This window comes from Podarcis tiliguerta, assembly GCF_965153285.1.
Source record: "Podarcis tiliguerta genome assembly, chromosome: 6".
Classification (NCBI taxonomy): domain Eukaryota; kingdom Metazoa; phylum Chordata; class Lepidosauria; order Squamata; family Lacertidae; genus Podarcis; species Podarcis tiliguerta.
The window spans coordinates 77892456-77905768 of record NC_139539.1 but is presented as its reverse complement, the minus strand read 5'-3'; the positions used below and the strand labels follow the sequence as shown (position 1 = coordinate 77905768).

Here is a 13313-nt window from a genome sequence, read left to right as displayed (position 1 = left end):
GAAGTGACGGAAGGCCCTTCCCGGGCTCGGGCGGCCAATCAGAGCGGCGGGCGCAGGCGGAAGGGGGCGGTTGGGCTGAGGCTGCGCTTACGTTAGGGCGGCGGCAGCAGTGGCGCCTCAGAAACGGCTCCGAGAGTACGAAGAGCGGGACTTAAGTGCTTCTCCTCAGAGTGGGCCGCACCGTTTCGATATGCGCCCGGGCCAGCTGGGGTGAACGGTGAAAGGCCTCTGCACGAGCCTGCACGTTTCGCTGCTCGGAAAATGCCCTTTGGGAAGGGAGAGGAGTGAAAACACCGCTTCTTCCCACAAGACACACACGTTGCTTTTCTTTAAAGTAGAAATTATCAGGAGACGAAAAGCAGGCTGCGGCCTTCGAGTTTTCGAAAGGAGAGGCGCCCCTTGTCCCTTTACCTAAAATGTCAAGTGTTGGTAGTCTGTAACAAATAGCCTTGTAAAAACCAAGAGGTGGTCGTGTGGGTTTGTAATAATAAGAGAAAATCCACTCAGTTTGCAGTAAGCCGTTTATTAGGTTAAGTAAAACTTTGCAAAATACTGTGCAAGGTTTTTTGGTTTTGTTTTTTAGATCGCTAGGACTCTTCAGGCTGGATTGGAAGGTAAACAGGACCGGGGGAGCCTAGTTGATTGTTATTGTTGTTATTATTATTTGTTACATTTGTTACTGCCCTCCATCCTAGGTCGTTTTAATTCTGGATGTGGGTGGAGGTAGCAGTCATTCAAAGGAGACTCTGTTAGGTGCTGTGCAGGTTTCAGAATGCGCTTAAAGCTTCTGTGAAGAAGGTGCATTCAGTAGCCCCATATTTGAAAATATAATTGGTACTTACAAATTGAAAATGTAAAATCCATTTGTTCCAAGTCTCTTCACTAATAAGTGAAATGCACAGGTTCCTTGGTAGGTGGAAAACGAGAACAAAGAGAATCTAGGCAGGTTTATTATTATTAATAATAATATTATTAAAATATAGAATATAAAATTTAGGTGGTGTGCTAGGCTTACGTTTATTTAATAGCAGCGAAATTGGGCAGTAGATCTGTGATACAACCCTAGGCATATTGACTCAAAAATAGGTCTCATTGAGTTTAAAGGTAAAGGTCCAGTCGCGGACAACTCGGGTTGTGGCGCTCATCTCGCTTTATTGGCCGAGGGAGCCGGCATACAGCTTACGGGTCATGTGGCCAGCATGACCACGCCGTTTCTGGCGAACCAAAGCAGCGCACGGAAACGTCATTTACCTTTCTGCCGGAGCGATACCTATTTATCTACTTGCACTTTGATGTGCTTTCGAACTGCTTGGTTGGCAGGAGCAGGGACCGAGCAACAGGAGCTCACCCCGTCGCAGGGATACCCACGTTGAGTTTACTTGCTCCCAAATAAGTGTGTGTATAAGATTGCAGCCTAAATCTAGGGACCTTTATTAAGGCGCTTCAAGGTTCATTCTTTTTTCTAATGCTGTGTGAATGGCATATGCTTTTGTGAAATAGAAGCTGCTTCATTGGATGTAGGACATGAAGGTGATGGCTTTCCCCTGCTGCTTGTTCCAACCATAGGAACATAGAAAGCTGCCTTATACCGAGACAGACAATTGATCCATCTTGTTCAGTACAGTATTGTCTACATGGATTTATTTATTTATCTTATTAAATTTCTCTTCCACCCTTCATCACAGGGCAGTTTACAATATAAAAAAGCAAACATACATAATGTAGTGACAAATAAAAACATTGGCCCTCCCCACACAGAATGTCTAGAGATTTGGGGGATTAAACCGGGGACTTGCATACAAATCACATGCTCTGCCACTGAGCTATGGCCCCTTCTCCATCTTGGATTCAGAAGTATGCTTCCTCTGATCTTGATTTCATGTATGTATCTGTTGAAGTGAACTGTAGTCCAGAGAAACCTAGGCTTCAGAATTATAGCACAATCCTATCTAATTGGAAGCAAGTTCTGTTGAGTTTGGTGGGGCTTACTCCCAAGTATGTGTGCATAGATTTGAGCTTAAATTCATTAGCCTTTAGTATAGTGCCAGAAGGATCTTTCTTATAGCTAAATAGCTGCTGCAGAATGCCTCCTGATTGCACTGTAAATTTTAAAGAAACAGAATAGAAACAAGTTTTTTTAAAAAAACAACAAGGAATAGTGCTGTGCAAATAATGAAGCATTCAAAGCAGAATCCTATCTATTGAACTTGTGGGTGTTATGGAGCAGACTGACAGGAGAAATAGTGCCCAATTTCGGGGCTGGGTACAGTGTGTAATGTGAGCCTGCTCACTTAACATTTCTTCTATCTCACAGTGTGTTTAGAGACAGTGTTTTGCACAATTATTTCAGTTGTCTTGAAAGCTAGACATTTGCCAGTCAGAGACAGCCCCAGCACAGGAAGAAGAAAAATATATTTCCCCTTATTTAGTATTTTGTCGAGAAGCTTCTGGAACATTTTAATGAGACAACCTCATAAAATCATTGAAAAAGCAGCGTTGCCAGTAACGTCAAAACATTTTTTAAATAATTTTGTAGTTCATACTAATTAGACTTGCCAACCGTCTGTTCACAGCAGGTGCAATGCCTGAACAGTTCTAAAATGTATTATGTGCTGCATGCTGGATTTATTTAAAATTATGGCTATTAATAAAGAACAAATTAACATTTATACCTTAATCTTAAAACATATTTACTCAGAGGCAATGCATATAGATTACAGTATGGCTTACTTCCAAGTGCATGTGCTTAAGAAAGAGCAATAGGCCTTTCCAAGTGTTAAACAATTATGCAATGGGAAATGATGGTAGTAACCAGTGCTTTTTTTCAGCTGGGGTGCTCCGGAGCACAGTTCTGGCACCTCTTGGGGGGGGGGTGCCATTGCGGGCTGGCTCCAGCCCCTGCCTACTTAATGCCTTTATGTACTTCTGAGAAGCCCAAAACGAACATTTCAAGTCAAAATGGAAGCTGACCAGTGTGTGCAAGTCTACTTTTTAAAAGATCTATAACTCCACCAAGCTCCTAGCTGTGATTGGTCAAGCTACAGGTGGGGCCAATTTGTATTTCCTTTTCTACACCACGTGTAGCGGTGGTGGGATTTAGGGTTTCCAGCCAGACCTCTAGCATTGCATGAATGCATGCGTGTTTGTGTAAGGGCCCTTCTGAGTTGCTCTAGCCATCTGTCTGAATCTTAAGAGAACTTGGGGGGCCATTTATTTGACCTGCACCAGAACCAAGGGTGACCCCCAAACCAGCTAGAGAGATAGCTTGCTGTAGTTTTTTAGCACATCTGTGGGTGGTGAACCCTCTGTGGGTATTGCAAAACCAGCATCCGTTCAGAGCTGCCCCGAGTCACCCAGTGGCTTACTGTAACAACTTCATGGTGAGTTCCGGCACCTATTTTTCTTGAAAAAGAAGCACTGGTAGTAACCTCTTTTGCATTATTAACAATAACCAATAATCAAAAGGCTTTAATGTATGCATTAATAACATATTTTATATCAAAAGCTAGAAACTAATCTTGATGTTTGTATCAAGTTTTGCCAACCAATTTTGTGGAGAAAAGATGTGAAGGAAATAAACACATGGGATACCGAAATGCTACCTGTCAAAATGGTGACAAATTTTGTGTTAGATTTCAGACTGAAAGGAAAACAGGAGCCAAGAAAGCTCAGGAATTTCCAAGCTGCAAAATAATTGTTAGATAGTATTTCTAAAACATTCCTATCTTTTGTTTTTAGCCTTGGCTATGGATGCAAAAATGCAAAAGGATGAACTGACAAGGACAATTAAATTTATGCCACCACTATACAAACAACGCTACCTGTTTGTTAAACAGTTAGTGAGTGAACATAAACCTAAAAAGGTTTGTATAGGTTTCTTAGCAATATCTCTTTATAGTATGGCTAATTGCTTCAGAATTATTGGCCTTAGTCTTGCTGTGATGTGACAGACTTAAACATAATTGAGCTAGACAGGCACTTCCATGCAGAAATAGTACAAAAAAGGAAAACTCAAATGGGGGTGGGGGTGATCATAAGGGGTGCTTTGTATTACTTGTCTCTTGTCTCAAATTTGCTGTATTAAAGTTTCTCAGCCACTTGGAGACCAATTCCAAACCCTGACTAGGAGCATGAGGGCTTGTAGATTGGAGCTGTATAGCTAACACTGTAGTCACAGAACCTGTTCTTGTACCAACCAGGACAGGAGGGGAGGAAAAGTGCTTCTTTGTTGCCCAGATAGAATTTTTCACAATCTCCTTTCCTTCTGTTGTATGCTTGGTACAAACAGCTTCTGTTAAGCCAAATTTCACTGTTAAGTCCAGATCAGGAAACATGGCTTAAGGTTGGTTAACAGACTTTTAAGTCATGGTTGCCTAGTTTGGAGTTAACAGATTACTTTGCCTTAATGCTAACCACAGAGTTTATCCTTCATTAACTGGGTCCTTGGTTTTTCCCCCCAGTGGAGTCAGATCTCACATCTTCCCTGCCCTTTGGCAAACTAAGGGTGATACCCAACTAAGTTTTCTGTTTGAGTATGACTAATCCTCTGTATGTCACCCTAAGTGCAAACAAATGCAGAATTAAGGAGAGGTTTCGATTCCTAAGCTACTAATGACTTTAAAGTTGTATCAGTTTTAGTTATGGGCTATTAATGTATTTAATTCTAATTGACAGGTGGCAGATTTGGGATGTGCTGAATGCAGGCTGCTCTGGATGCTGAAATTCTGCAGCTGCATCGAAGTGCTTGTTGGGCTAGATATTAGTGAAGATGTGATGAAGGAGAACATGTAAGGAGAAAAAATATCCTTTAATTTCTTTTGCAAAAGCTGTTTTTTGTGGCTTGGAAATCTATCTATATCTCAAAATCAGCCATTCAGTTCCTAACATGAGATTGGGGGTTGGCTACAGCAGTGGTGAGGAATCTCTAGCTCATGGGCCACACTGGGCCTAACAGGCCTTCCCATTTGGCCTGGCAGTGCACTGGGATTCACTGGCTCTGATAATCAGGTGATGGTTGAGTCTCGTGGAGCACTGTGCAGTTAGCTTTATCTCTTCCAACAGCGATCAGCCTAATTAAGAAAGCATGTGTTACAGTGCAAGCAGTGACAATCACACTGTTTCCCCAGGGTTAGGGAACAGTGTGATCACCATGGTTTGCTCTTCTTCACATGGGTTCATAATTAGTATTTTTCAGAGCCGTTAGCACTTTTTAGGTTTGAAAATATTTCATTTGATTAATATTAATAGTTAATAAATGAATATTTAATATTGTGGTTTCGTTGTTAGTACCAGACTAGGTAAAGTACACAGAATATACCTAAATCCCCTCAATCTAGCAGTGGAAAGAAAAGCAATGTCAACTGAGAAAAAATACTGAAAACTAATCTGAGGATGAATATTATTATGTGTCATATCTATGCCATAGTATTTTACATTTGGAACAACGTATGTTTCTGGTTGGACCTCTCCAGTATTATTATTAGCAGTTCTCTAATACATCTGAAAGAGTAGTTAGCTCCTGATAAGCTTTGCTCGGCGTCAGCAAACTGCACTCTTCTCCATTTTCAATTTCTTAAGTTACTTTCCTTTTTAAAAAGCCTTAAACTTTGTTGGGACAGTCACACACAAAAATTGTACTATTTTTGTTGAAAGTAAGATACTCAGTTTGTGGGAATTATACCCAAGAAAAATATCTTCTAGAGTTTATCTTCAGTTGTGTTTTGCTGTCTTCCCATTTTTATCTAGTTTTTAAATAATTTGTTAATGTTATTGTTTAATTTTTTTAATGTAAAATGCATAGACATTTTTACTATATTAAATGATGAAAAAGAATAAAATTGAAACATCAAACTTGCACTGATAATTACTTCTAATTGTGCACAGTTGTTTCTTATGCTGTCAAGTAAGGGCATTAAAATGCGTTTCCTGTGCAGACTGTAGAGCTCCAGCAAATCCAGTATTATATTGTACTGACTTGCCTTGCATTTCAGCTAGAGTCAGTTGGAACTTCCTGGTGCACCAGTAGTTAGATGAGGTGGGGGGGGGATTAGTATGGTTAAAAGTAAATGTCACCTGAGGTCTTCTATATTGTACAACTTGTTTGCTTGTAGGCATACACTATCTCCCCTTCCTGGTGACTATCTCCAGCCAAGTGAAAGACGTCTGACAGTTATCCTCTATCAGGGTTCAGTTGCTCACAAAGACCCTTGTATGCTGGGCTTTGATATGATAACATGCATTGAAGTGTGAGTATTCTACTGAAATATTTTATTTGGCACTGTTTTTCAGGTTTTGGTTTTAAAAGCATGTCGATTTAAATACATTTTCTACCATATATAACACACATTCCTCTTCCCTGGGTCCAAGCAACTTCTCAAAAATAAAGGAGTGTGCCATCTTTTAACTTCTTAAACTTAGGACAGTACAAATTAATACAATTGGGATGGTTGAGACTGTTGTGTGGTGTAGCAATACTTTGGAACAAAGGGCATAGAAACATTCATGGAAGACTGAGGGTTTTCAGTTCAGCATATAAAATCTAACACTATACAAGAATACACAGGGAGTGAGGAAGTAAGAATCCAGGCAGAAAGAGAATCAAAAGTAAAGTGTAACTGCTCACTGGGTAGCTGATACATGTTCCCAGTTACCTTGAAGGGAGATGTAGTCAAAACAGTATCCACCTTGCTTCTTAGCAGAAATGAAAAGTGCTGAGCAACTATAATTCTTTCTAGCATGTTCCAGCTTCAGTTTCTGCACATACAAAGAATATACTAGAAAAACTTCTGTTTACCTTTATAAACTGGAAAAGATTTCTGTACCTGAGAAACACCAGTAATCCTGACAGTGTGAACTAGGGCTTATGAATCTTTTCCTGACTCTACAATATCCTTTTTGAGGAGAGGCAAGCGGAACTGTACACAGTATTCCAAGTGTGGGTGTGCCATAGATTTTGTCCAACAGTATTATATTGGCAGTGGGATTGATATTGGTAGTATTATTTTCAATCCCTTTTGTAATGATTCTTAACATAAAACCCACCTTTTTCATATGTACTGCATGCTAGGTCGATATCTTCCAGCTATTCACAGTGACCCAAAGGTCTAGTTCTTGTACAATCATTGGCAGTTCAGACTTAACTGCCAGATTAACATATATGTGAAATGAGGGGGGGGGGTTGCCCCAATGGGCATCCATTTACATACACTTGCTTAAATTTACTGCTATCGTTTGGGGAGGTCCTTTTTGAACTCCTTTTGGTACAATTGATATAATCACCTCACTGCTTACTACTAGCTACAGATAATTTATGAACAAGTTAGAAAGCACAGGCCCCAATACGGATTCTTTGGTACTCCACATCCTTCCATTGGAAGAACTTTCTGTTTATTCCTATTCTACTTCCTGTCTTTAACATAAATATTATCAAAACCTCTTTGAAAGTCTTAAGTACAGTGTCAGTTGTATCACCTCTATATGTTTGTTTATACTCTAAATTAGATTGATGAAACAGGCCTGGTTCTGCTTCAGAAAGACTTATTCTTCTGTATGTTTTGTAATTCTACCTTTAATAATGCTTTCCATCAGTTTTCCCAAAACAAATGTTATACTAACTGACCTGTAAAATCCTAGATCCCATCTGGATCCCTTTAAAAATGGTTTTACATTTATTCCTTAAGTATAGATGGGTGACTGGCGTACTCTGGTCCACGGGGTCACGAAAAATCAGACATGACTAAACGGCTAAACAACAACAAAATATAGATGGTGATTAAGATCTCTTGGATGGATTGTCATCCAGACCTGATGATTTGTCAGTTTTTAATAAGATGTAGAACTTCTAGGTAAGGACTGAGATAGGTCTTGGTTAGAGACCATGGAGAACTGCATAGCTGGAATATATAATACTAGGCTAGTTGGATCAAGTATAAAGTAGTGTCATACTTTTAGATAGAAAAACAAAGTTATCTTGAGAAGGTATTTTTTCTTATAGTTGTGTGAAGTGAAGGCCCAAGACTGGAGTTGATCATCATGTGAGCTGCGCACAGGTGGTCTGAAGCGAGCTGCTGCCATTCCTGTGGAGCCTCCTTTTATTGAGACAAATATGCAAGCCAGGCAAATACATTTTTGGGCTTTGACCTTTACACATCTTCCGTCCCGAGATCATGGGGTGGTACAAAGTTATTTTGGCACCTGTTTTCCACAGCGTCATTTTCCCCTTGCACAGTGTATGACGAAGGAGACAAAAGGTCTCAGGGACAAAGGTTACAGACAGGACACAGCTGACTGCTGAGACCGCAAAAGGTCAGACATAGGGGACGATGTTCCGACAGCCGTGGCTTGTCTGAGGGGGAGTTTGCCCTGCACCCCAGGGTCACACGTGGCTGCCTGCTGGTGGAGAGTGTGCTCCCTCCGGACCTCACTGTCCACTCCGCGATATCTTTACATCTGTGCAGCTTTACTACTTCATTAAAGTATGTACTGTACTCAGTTGATCTACTTGGTAAGAAGATCCTTGTAACCTTCTATCTTCAGAATAGAACACCTGGAGGCAGAAGAGCTGGACAAATTCCCAGAAGTGGTATTTGGTTTTATGTCTCCAGCCATGGTCGTAATAACTACACCAAACTCAGAATTTAATTGTTTGCTTCCAACTGTAACATTATTCAGACACCCAGATCATAAATTTGAATGGAATCGTGCACAATTTAAGAACTGGTAAGTTCATTCCATCTTTTCTATGCTTCCAAAACAAAAACGGTGTATATTTTAGTGTAGGCTGTGGGGGAATAAAATAAAACCTTGCTATACCCTTTGAAAGCTTTTATGATTTTGAATATACTGCGGTGACTGCCATGCCTACTTTATATGTTAATTGTTTTGGAAATAACAGTAATTAAAGTGAAGGACAACCATTGGTTGTCTAGGCGTAGCTTTTTCCATCCCAATAATCTCACAATATGTGGAATGTAGTTGAGACAAGAAATGACAACAATTTCTGATCTATGTATTTTCTTCGTTGTGGGGATTCCATTTTTTTTTTAAAGACATGAGCACCATTGTGAGGCATTGTAGTAGGTAAAGATACGGAGATTTTTTAGGTGAAGTGGGATTGGTCTCAAAGCAGGAATATCCTCTAATATAGGGATGGTATCAAAATTCCTGCATAATATTTGCTCCACCATAGCTCCAAATTTCCTCTTCTCCCCCCATCCTTCTGTGGGATACCAGCTCCACTAAACCTTCACACAAACACATATCTTAATAATGCTTAAGAATTATTAAGAATATTCATGGTCCAGTTTGAGAACTCTCACATTACTATTCTAATGAGGGTGAAGCTTTATGCTCTTTGTTGTCTATTTCATAGTCTAAAGAACAGGACAGACTCCTGGAAGTCAGTGAAGGCTGGGTATAGTTCTAATTGACAGAATAAAAGTTTGTTGGCAACAATCGTGTTGTTTCCAAATTTAGGGTTGGACAGAACAGGAGTTGTTTTTGTCTCACTAGCCTTGTCTGTTGAGCTGGTGAGGAGGTGTCTTTGTTCCTAACAGCTACAATCTCCTGTCACTGCTGCCATTTCTCTACATCTACTTATCCACACAGGCATTGTTAATAGGAAGGAAGAACTGCCTCTCTCGCAAGAATGGCTTGTACTCGTGATGGGAGATTTGGCAGTACTCACTATACACATGTTTGATGAGCAAGATTGGTCTTTAGCATTAGTCTTTCAAAGTTACTTGCACAAATTAGTGTTTTGTCATAAATTTAGGGCCCAAGATGTTGCAGCTCGCTATGACTATACAGTGGAGTTTACTGGATTAGGAGCCCCACCTCCTGAAAAAGATGTTGGAACTTGTACACAAATAGGTGTGTTTGTGAGAAAATACCAGAATGATGGACCTACACATTTTGAGAAATGCAAGGAACAAGTTTATAAAACTGTAAGTGGATCTTTTGCTTCTGTAAGGAGGAATAAATTCAGTATAAAGTGGTTACATAGTAAAACATAAAACGATAACTGAAATAGAAGTCTATGTATTGAGTTTGTGCTGAATTGATATCCAATGAACCTTGTGAGTGATCAGCAGTCAGTGTCACAATACATACTAGGAAAGAAGTTCTTTTGATTCTGACTTTCAAAACAAATGTGTTATGATTGATGAACACATGGCATAGAGAGGCAACTGGGCATTTAAAATGACAAAAAGAATGAGAATAATTGTTAATTAGCCCTAAAATATTATCAAACATGAAATCATTTATCCAGGGAGGAAAATGTTACTTAGAATGTTTTCTTCCCAGTTTCAGTGTTTAGTAAGCATTATTGGATATTGAACTGTAGAAGCACACTTGTTTTTAATAACTTAATTAAGCCTTTAGACCCTATGCTGTAATTCCCACCTTTTTACCTTTTTTAAACCTATAATTCCCACTAGTATTAGCTAGATTTAAGCCCAGGTCCAAGCCTAACACTTTGTTCGGTGGGCCACTCAGAACTTGGATTGTACTTTTAAGATGGGAATAAGGCAGTGTAGGAGTATCAACCATATTGCTCAAAATTAATGTAAAATTGTTTTTGTTTTATTTCCAGTAAGTGGGTAACTTATGGAAGAAAAGATAACTCAAACTAAGGATTTGTTACTTTAAGGTTGCAAGCCTATTTATACTTACTTAGGAGCAAGTTCCATTAACTTCAGTGCAACTTACTTTTCAGCAGACGTGCAAGGAATTGTATTGTGATAGAATTTGGGCAAACTAGCAAGAGCCCTATCTAATTTTGCAGGGAGGCTTAGTCACACCACATACTACAGGGCTTCTGAGGTATTTTGTTTTTAAAAAAGCACACATACAGATAGATGTTATTGAAAATTGAACTGAGGAGCATGCACAACCGTTTTATGGTCAGAAAGCCACACAGTTGTAGGCTATGGTCTATCTTAAAAATCAGCAGGAGAATTATATTTGCATTCGTCAAACAAGCAAGGACAGGCAGTTTTCAGCTTTATTTTGTGTATTGTAAACATGTTAGAAAAGGTCCAGTAGAGCTATGCCTAGTTTAATATTCTGTAACATAAAATGCTGTGTATGTGAAATGCTTTGAACAGTTAGAATGTGCTAACAATAAATAAGCCACATCTTTGTTTTCCATATCAAAGCTTTTCAAAGCTGAATATCCAAGCCTTAAAGATGAAAAGTATTTGCGGACTGCAGTGGTCAATGAAGTTATTTGGACAGCACAAATAATTGCAAGGAGACTCTGGGACTCCGTAAAAACTGAATATAAAAAACCCTGTTATGACTCTGAAACAGAACCCAAATTCCAACCCTCTCACCATAGTCTGAAGTATTTCAAGCATCTGCCTTTAACAGAAGCCAACAATAAAAGTTTGCAGCCATTTATTAATGGAAACTCTGTCTACATACCTCTTGCAAACATTTTTTCTTTTCCTAAAGTGAATAAACTTTGTGGAACAGTTGAAACACTAAGCAATCTCATAACTGGCAAAGTCACACTCAGCCATGATGGATCTGCAGTGCTGATTGATGCTGAATATGAAAATGAAGAGATGGAGAATTAGCAAATGCTTTCAAAAATACTTGTTCTTGGTACTACTTCGCAAACTGGAGGAGTCCAGTGAGCAGAATTCTGCTAGTTACTGGTTTTAAAAACTCAGCAGATTGGACTGGCTACTAAATATTTGGATCAGGTGCCATCTTTTTGTGTTGAGGTGGGCTAGAATAAGATGTTCCTACCTAATTATTTTGATTGAGAAATAAACATGTACCTTCCTCAACCCAACTGCTTACAACAGTAGTTAGTAGAACAGAAGTCAGAAAACAGTTTTCTGTCTGCGAACAGAAAAAGTAATGTTTAAGATGCAATTTTTGTATTGGAAGGTGGTTTTGCAGAAGTTTGTGTACTATATTATGCAACACCACTGTTATCAGTATCTTTATAGTACAAGTTTAGTTGAGAACTAAATTAGTTGCTTAAGTTAATGCTAGGTGTAATGCTCTCTCTGTGTGTGCTTTTAAAATAGTTTTCTTCAGAACCATTCACACTCTTCTATATAGAAATGGGTTTGTAGATGTGGCCCAATAAGGACTTTCAAATAAGACTGTAGAATACTACTTGCTGAACAAAGTTGGAAAATACATTTGCTCAACTCATCCACAAACTGATTCTAACCCCCAAAGTACCAGAATAACCTTGGGGGACTGCTAGGTTTTGATTATAGAAAGGAGCAGCAGCAATTCTTTTCCTTAGTCTCAACCTTATAATGGTTTGATCAAGAAGGGTGTGACCTCCTTTTTAAATTCTGGCCTCTACTCCTATGAGTTATGTGCAAGATGGCAGACTACTCATTCATCTAGCAGTACTGCAAACACCAGTCATAGGACAGCCTTATTAAAGCCTCAAGTAACTGAAGTTATGCCTTGCTTCCTGCATGTATTACCTGTTCAAGTATGCTTTTCTTTAATTACAATAGTTGATAAACAGATTGGCATATGAGCAGATGTAGTTGTACATAAATATTGTTCCTGTGTAACAGTAAACAGCCTTTCTAAACAAATATTAGACAATTCTTTCTCACTAATCTTGCAACAATTTCAACCACAAGGTGGCATGCTTCTCCATAAAGCATTTGCTTGGCATCCTGTCCTCATGTAACAAAAAGGGATGCAGCTTTTTCCAATATCCCTACCACCACCACCACCTTGGTAAAGAGTCAGAGGACGACTGCAGTGTTGTTTTTATACCAGAGGCAACAGAGGTGATTGAGCAAGAGAAGAGATGGTTTGGTACCTTGTTGCTATTTGACCTTTTCCCTAATTCACTTGTCACATTTAAAAATGCTAGGATAGATTATTGTTTTCCTACTTCTACCTTCTTAGAATGTAATGCTCTCTATTACAGTTGCACTGCAGCAGCTTTCTCCTTGTACTATAACCAGAACACTGCATCACTTCCCAGCCTGGCCCGATTCCAAGCCCTTGCAGAGTGTACAACCGTAGCCACTAATTTTCCCTGGTGTTCTTTGCTATTATAGTGTCACTTCAGAGCAATCATTTTTGGGATGAGAATAGAGAAGAAAACCCAGCACAATTTCTGCTAGGGCTTACTACATAAAATAGTCACTTAAATGACTTAAATAGTTCAAGACAGGGACACGGGTGGCGCTGTGGGTAAAAGCCTCAGCGCCTAGGGCTTGCCGATCGAAAGGTCGGCGGTTCAAATCCCCGCGGCGGGGTGCGCTCCTGTTGCTCGGTCCCAGCGCCTGCCAACCTAGCAGTTCGAAAGCACCCTC

General features: G+C 39.6%; 1 protein-coding gene across 4 annotated transcripts; it reads left to right on the top strand.

Moving 5' to 3' along the window:
• The first annotated feature begins 63 nt into the window (after positions 1-63).
• Positions 64-12578, top strand: HENMT1 (HEN methyltransferase 1). 4 transcript variants are annotated; one of them, XM_083445224.1, is made up of 8 exons: positions 64-614; positions 1501-1881; positions 3739-3863; positions 4675-4787; positions 6111-6245; positions 8536-8718; positions 9773-9944; positions 11160-12578. In XM_083445224.1, the coding sequence occupies exons 2-8, from the start codon at positions 1635-1637 to the stop codon at positions 11580-11582; spliced, it is 1398 nt and encodes a 465-aa protein (XP_083301350.1). In that variant the 5' UTR covers positions 64-614; positions 1501-1634; the 3' UTR covers positions 11583-12578. The 4 variants fall into 4 exon arrangements, with proteins under 4 accessions (XP_083301350.1, XP_083301352.1, XP_083301351.1 ...); XM_083445226.1 differs by having other exon boundaries at positions 1501-3044; XM_083445225.1 differs by lacking the exon at positions 1501-1881.
• Positions 12579-13313: the final 735 nt, after the last annotated feature.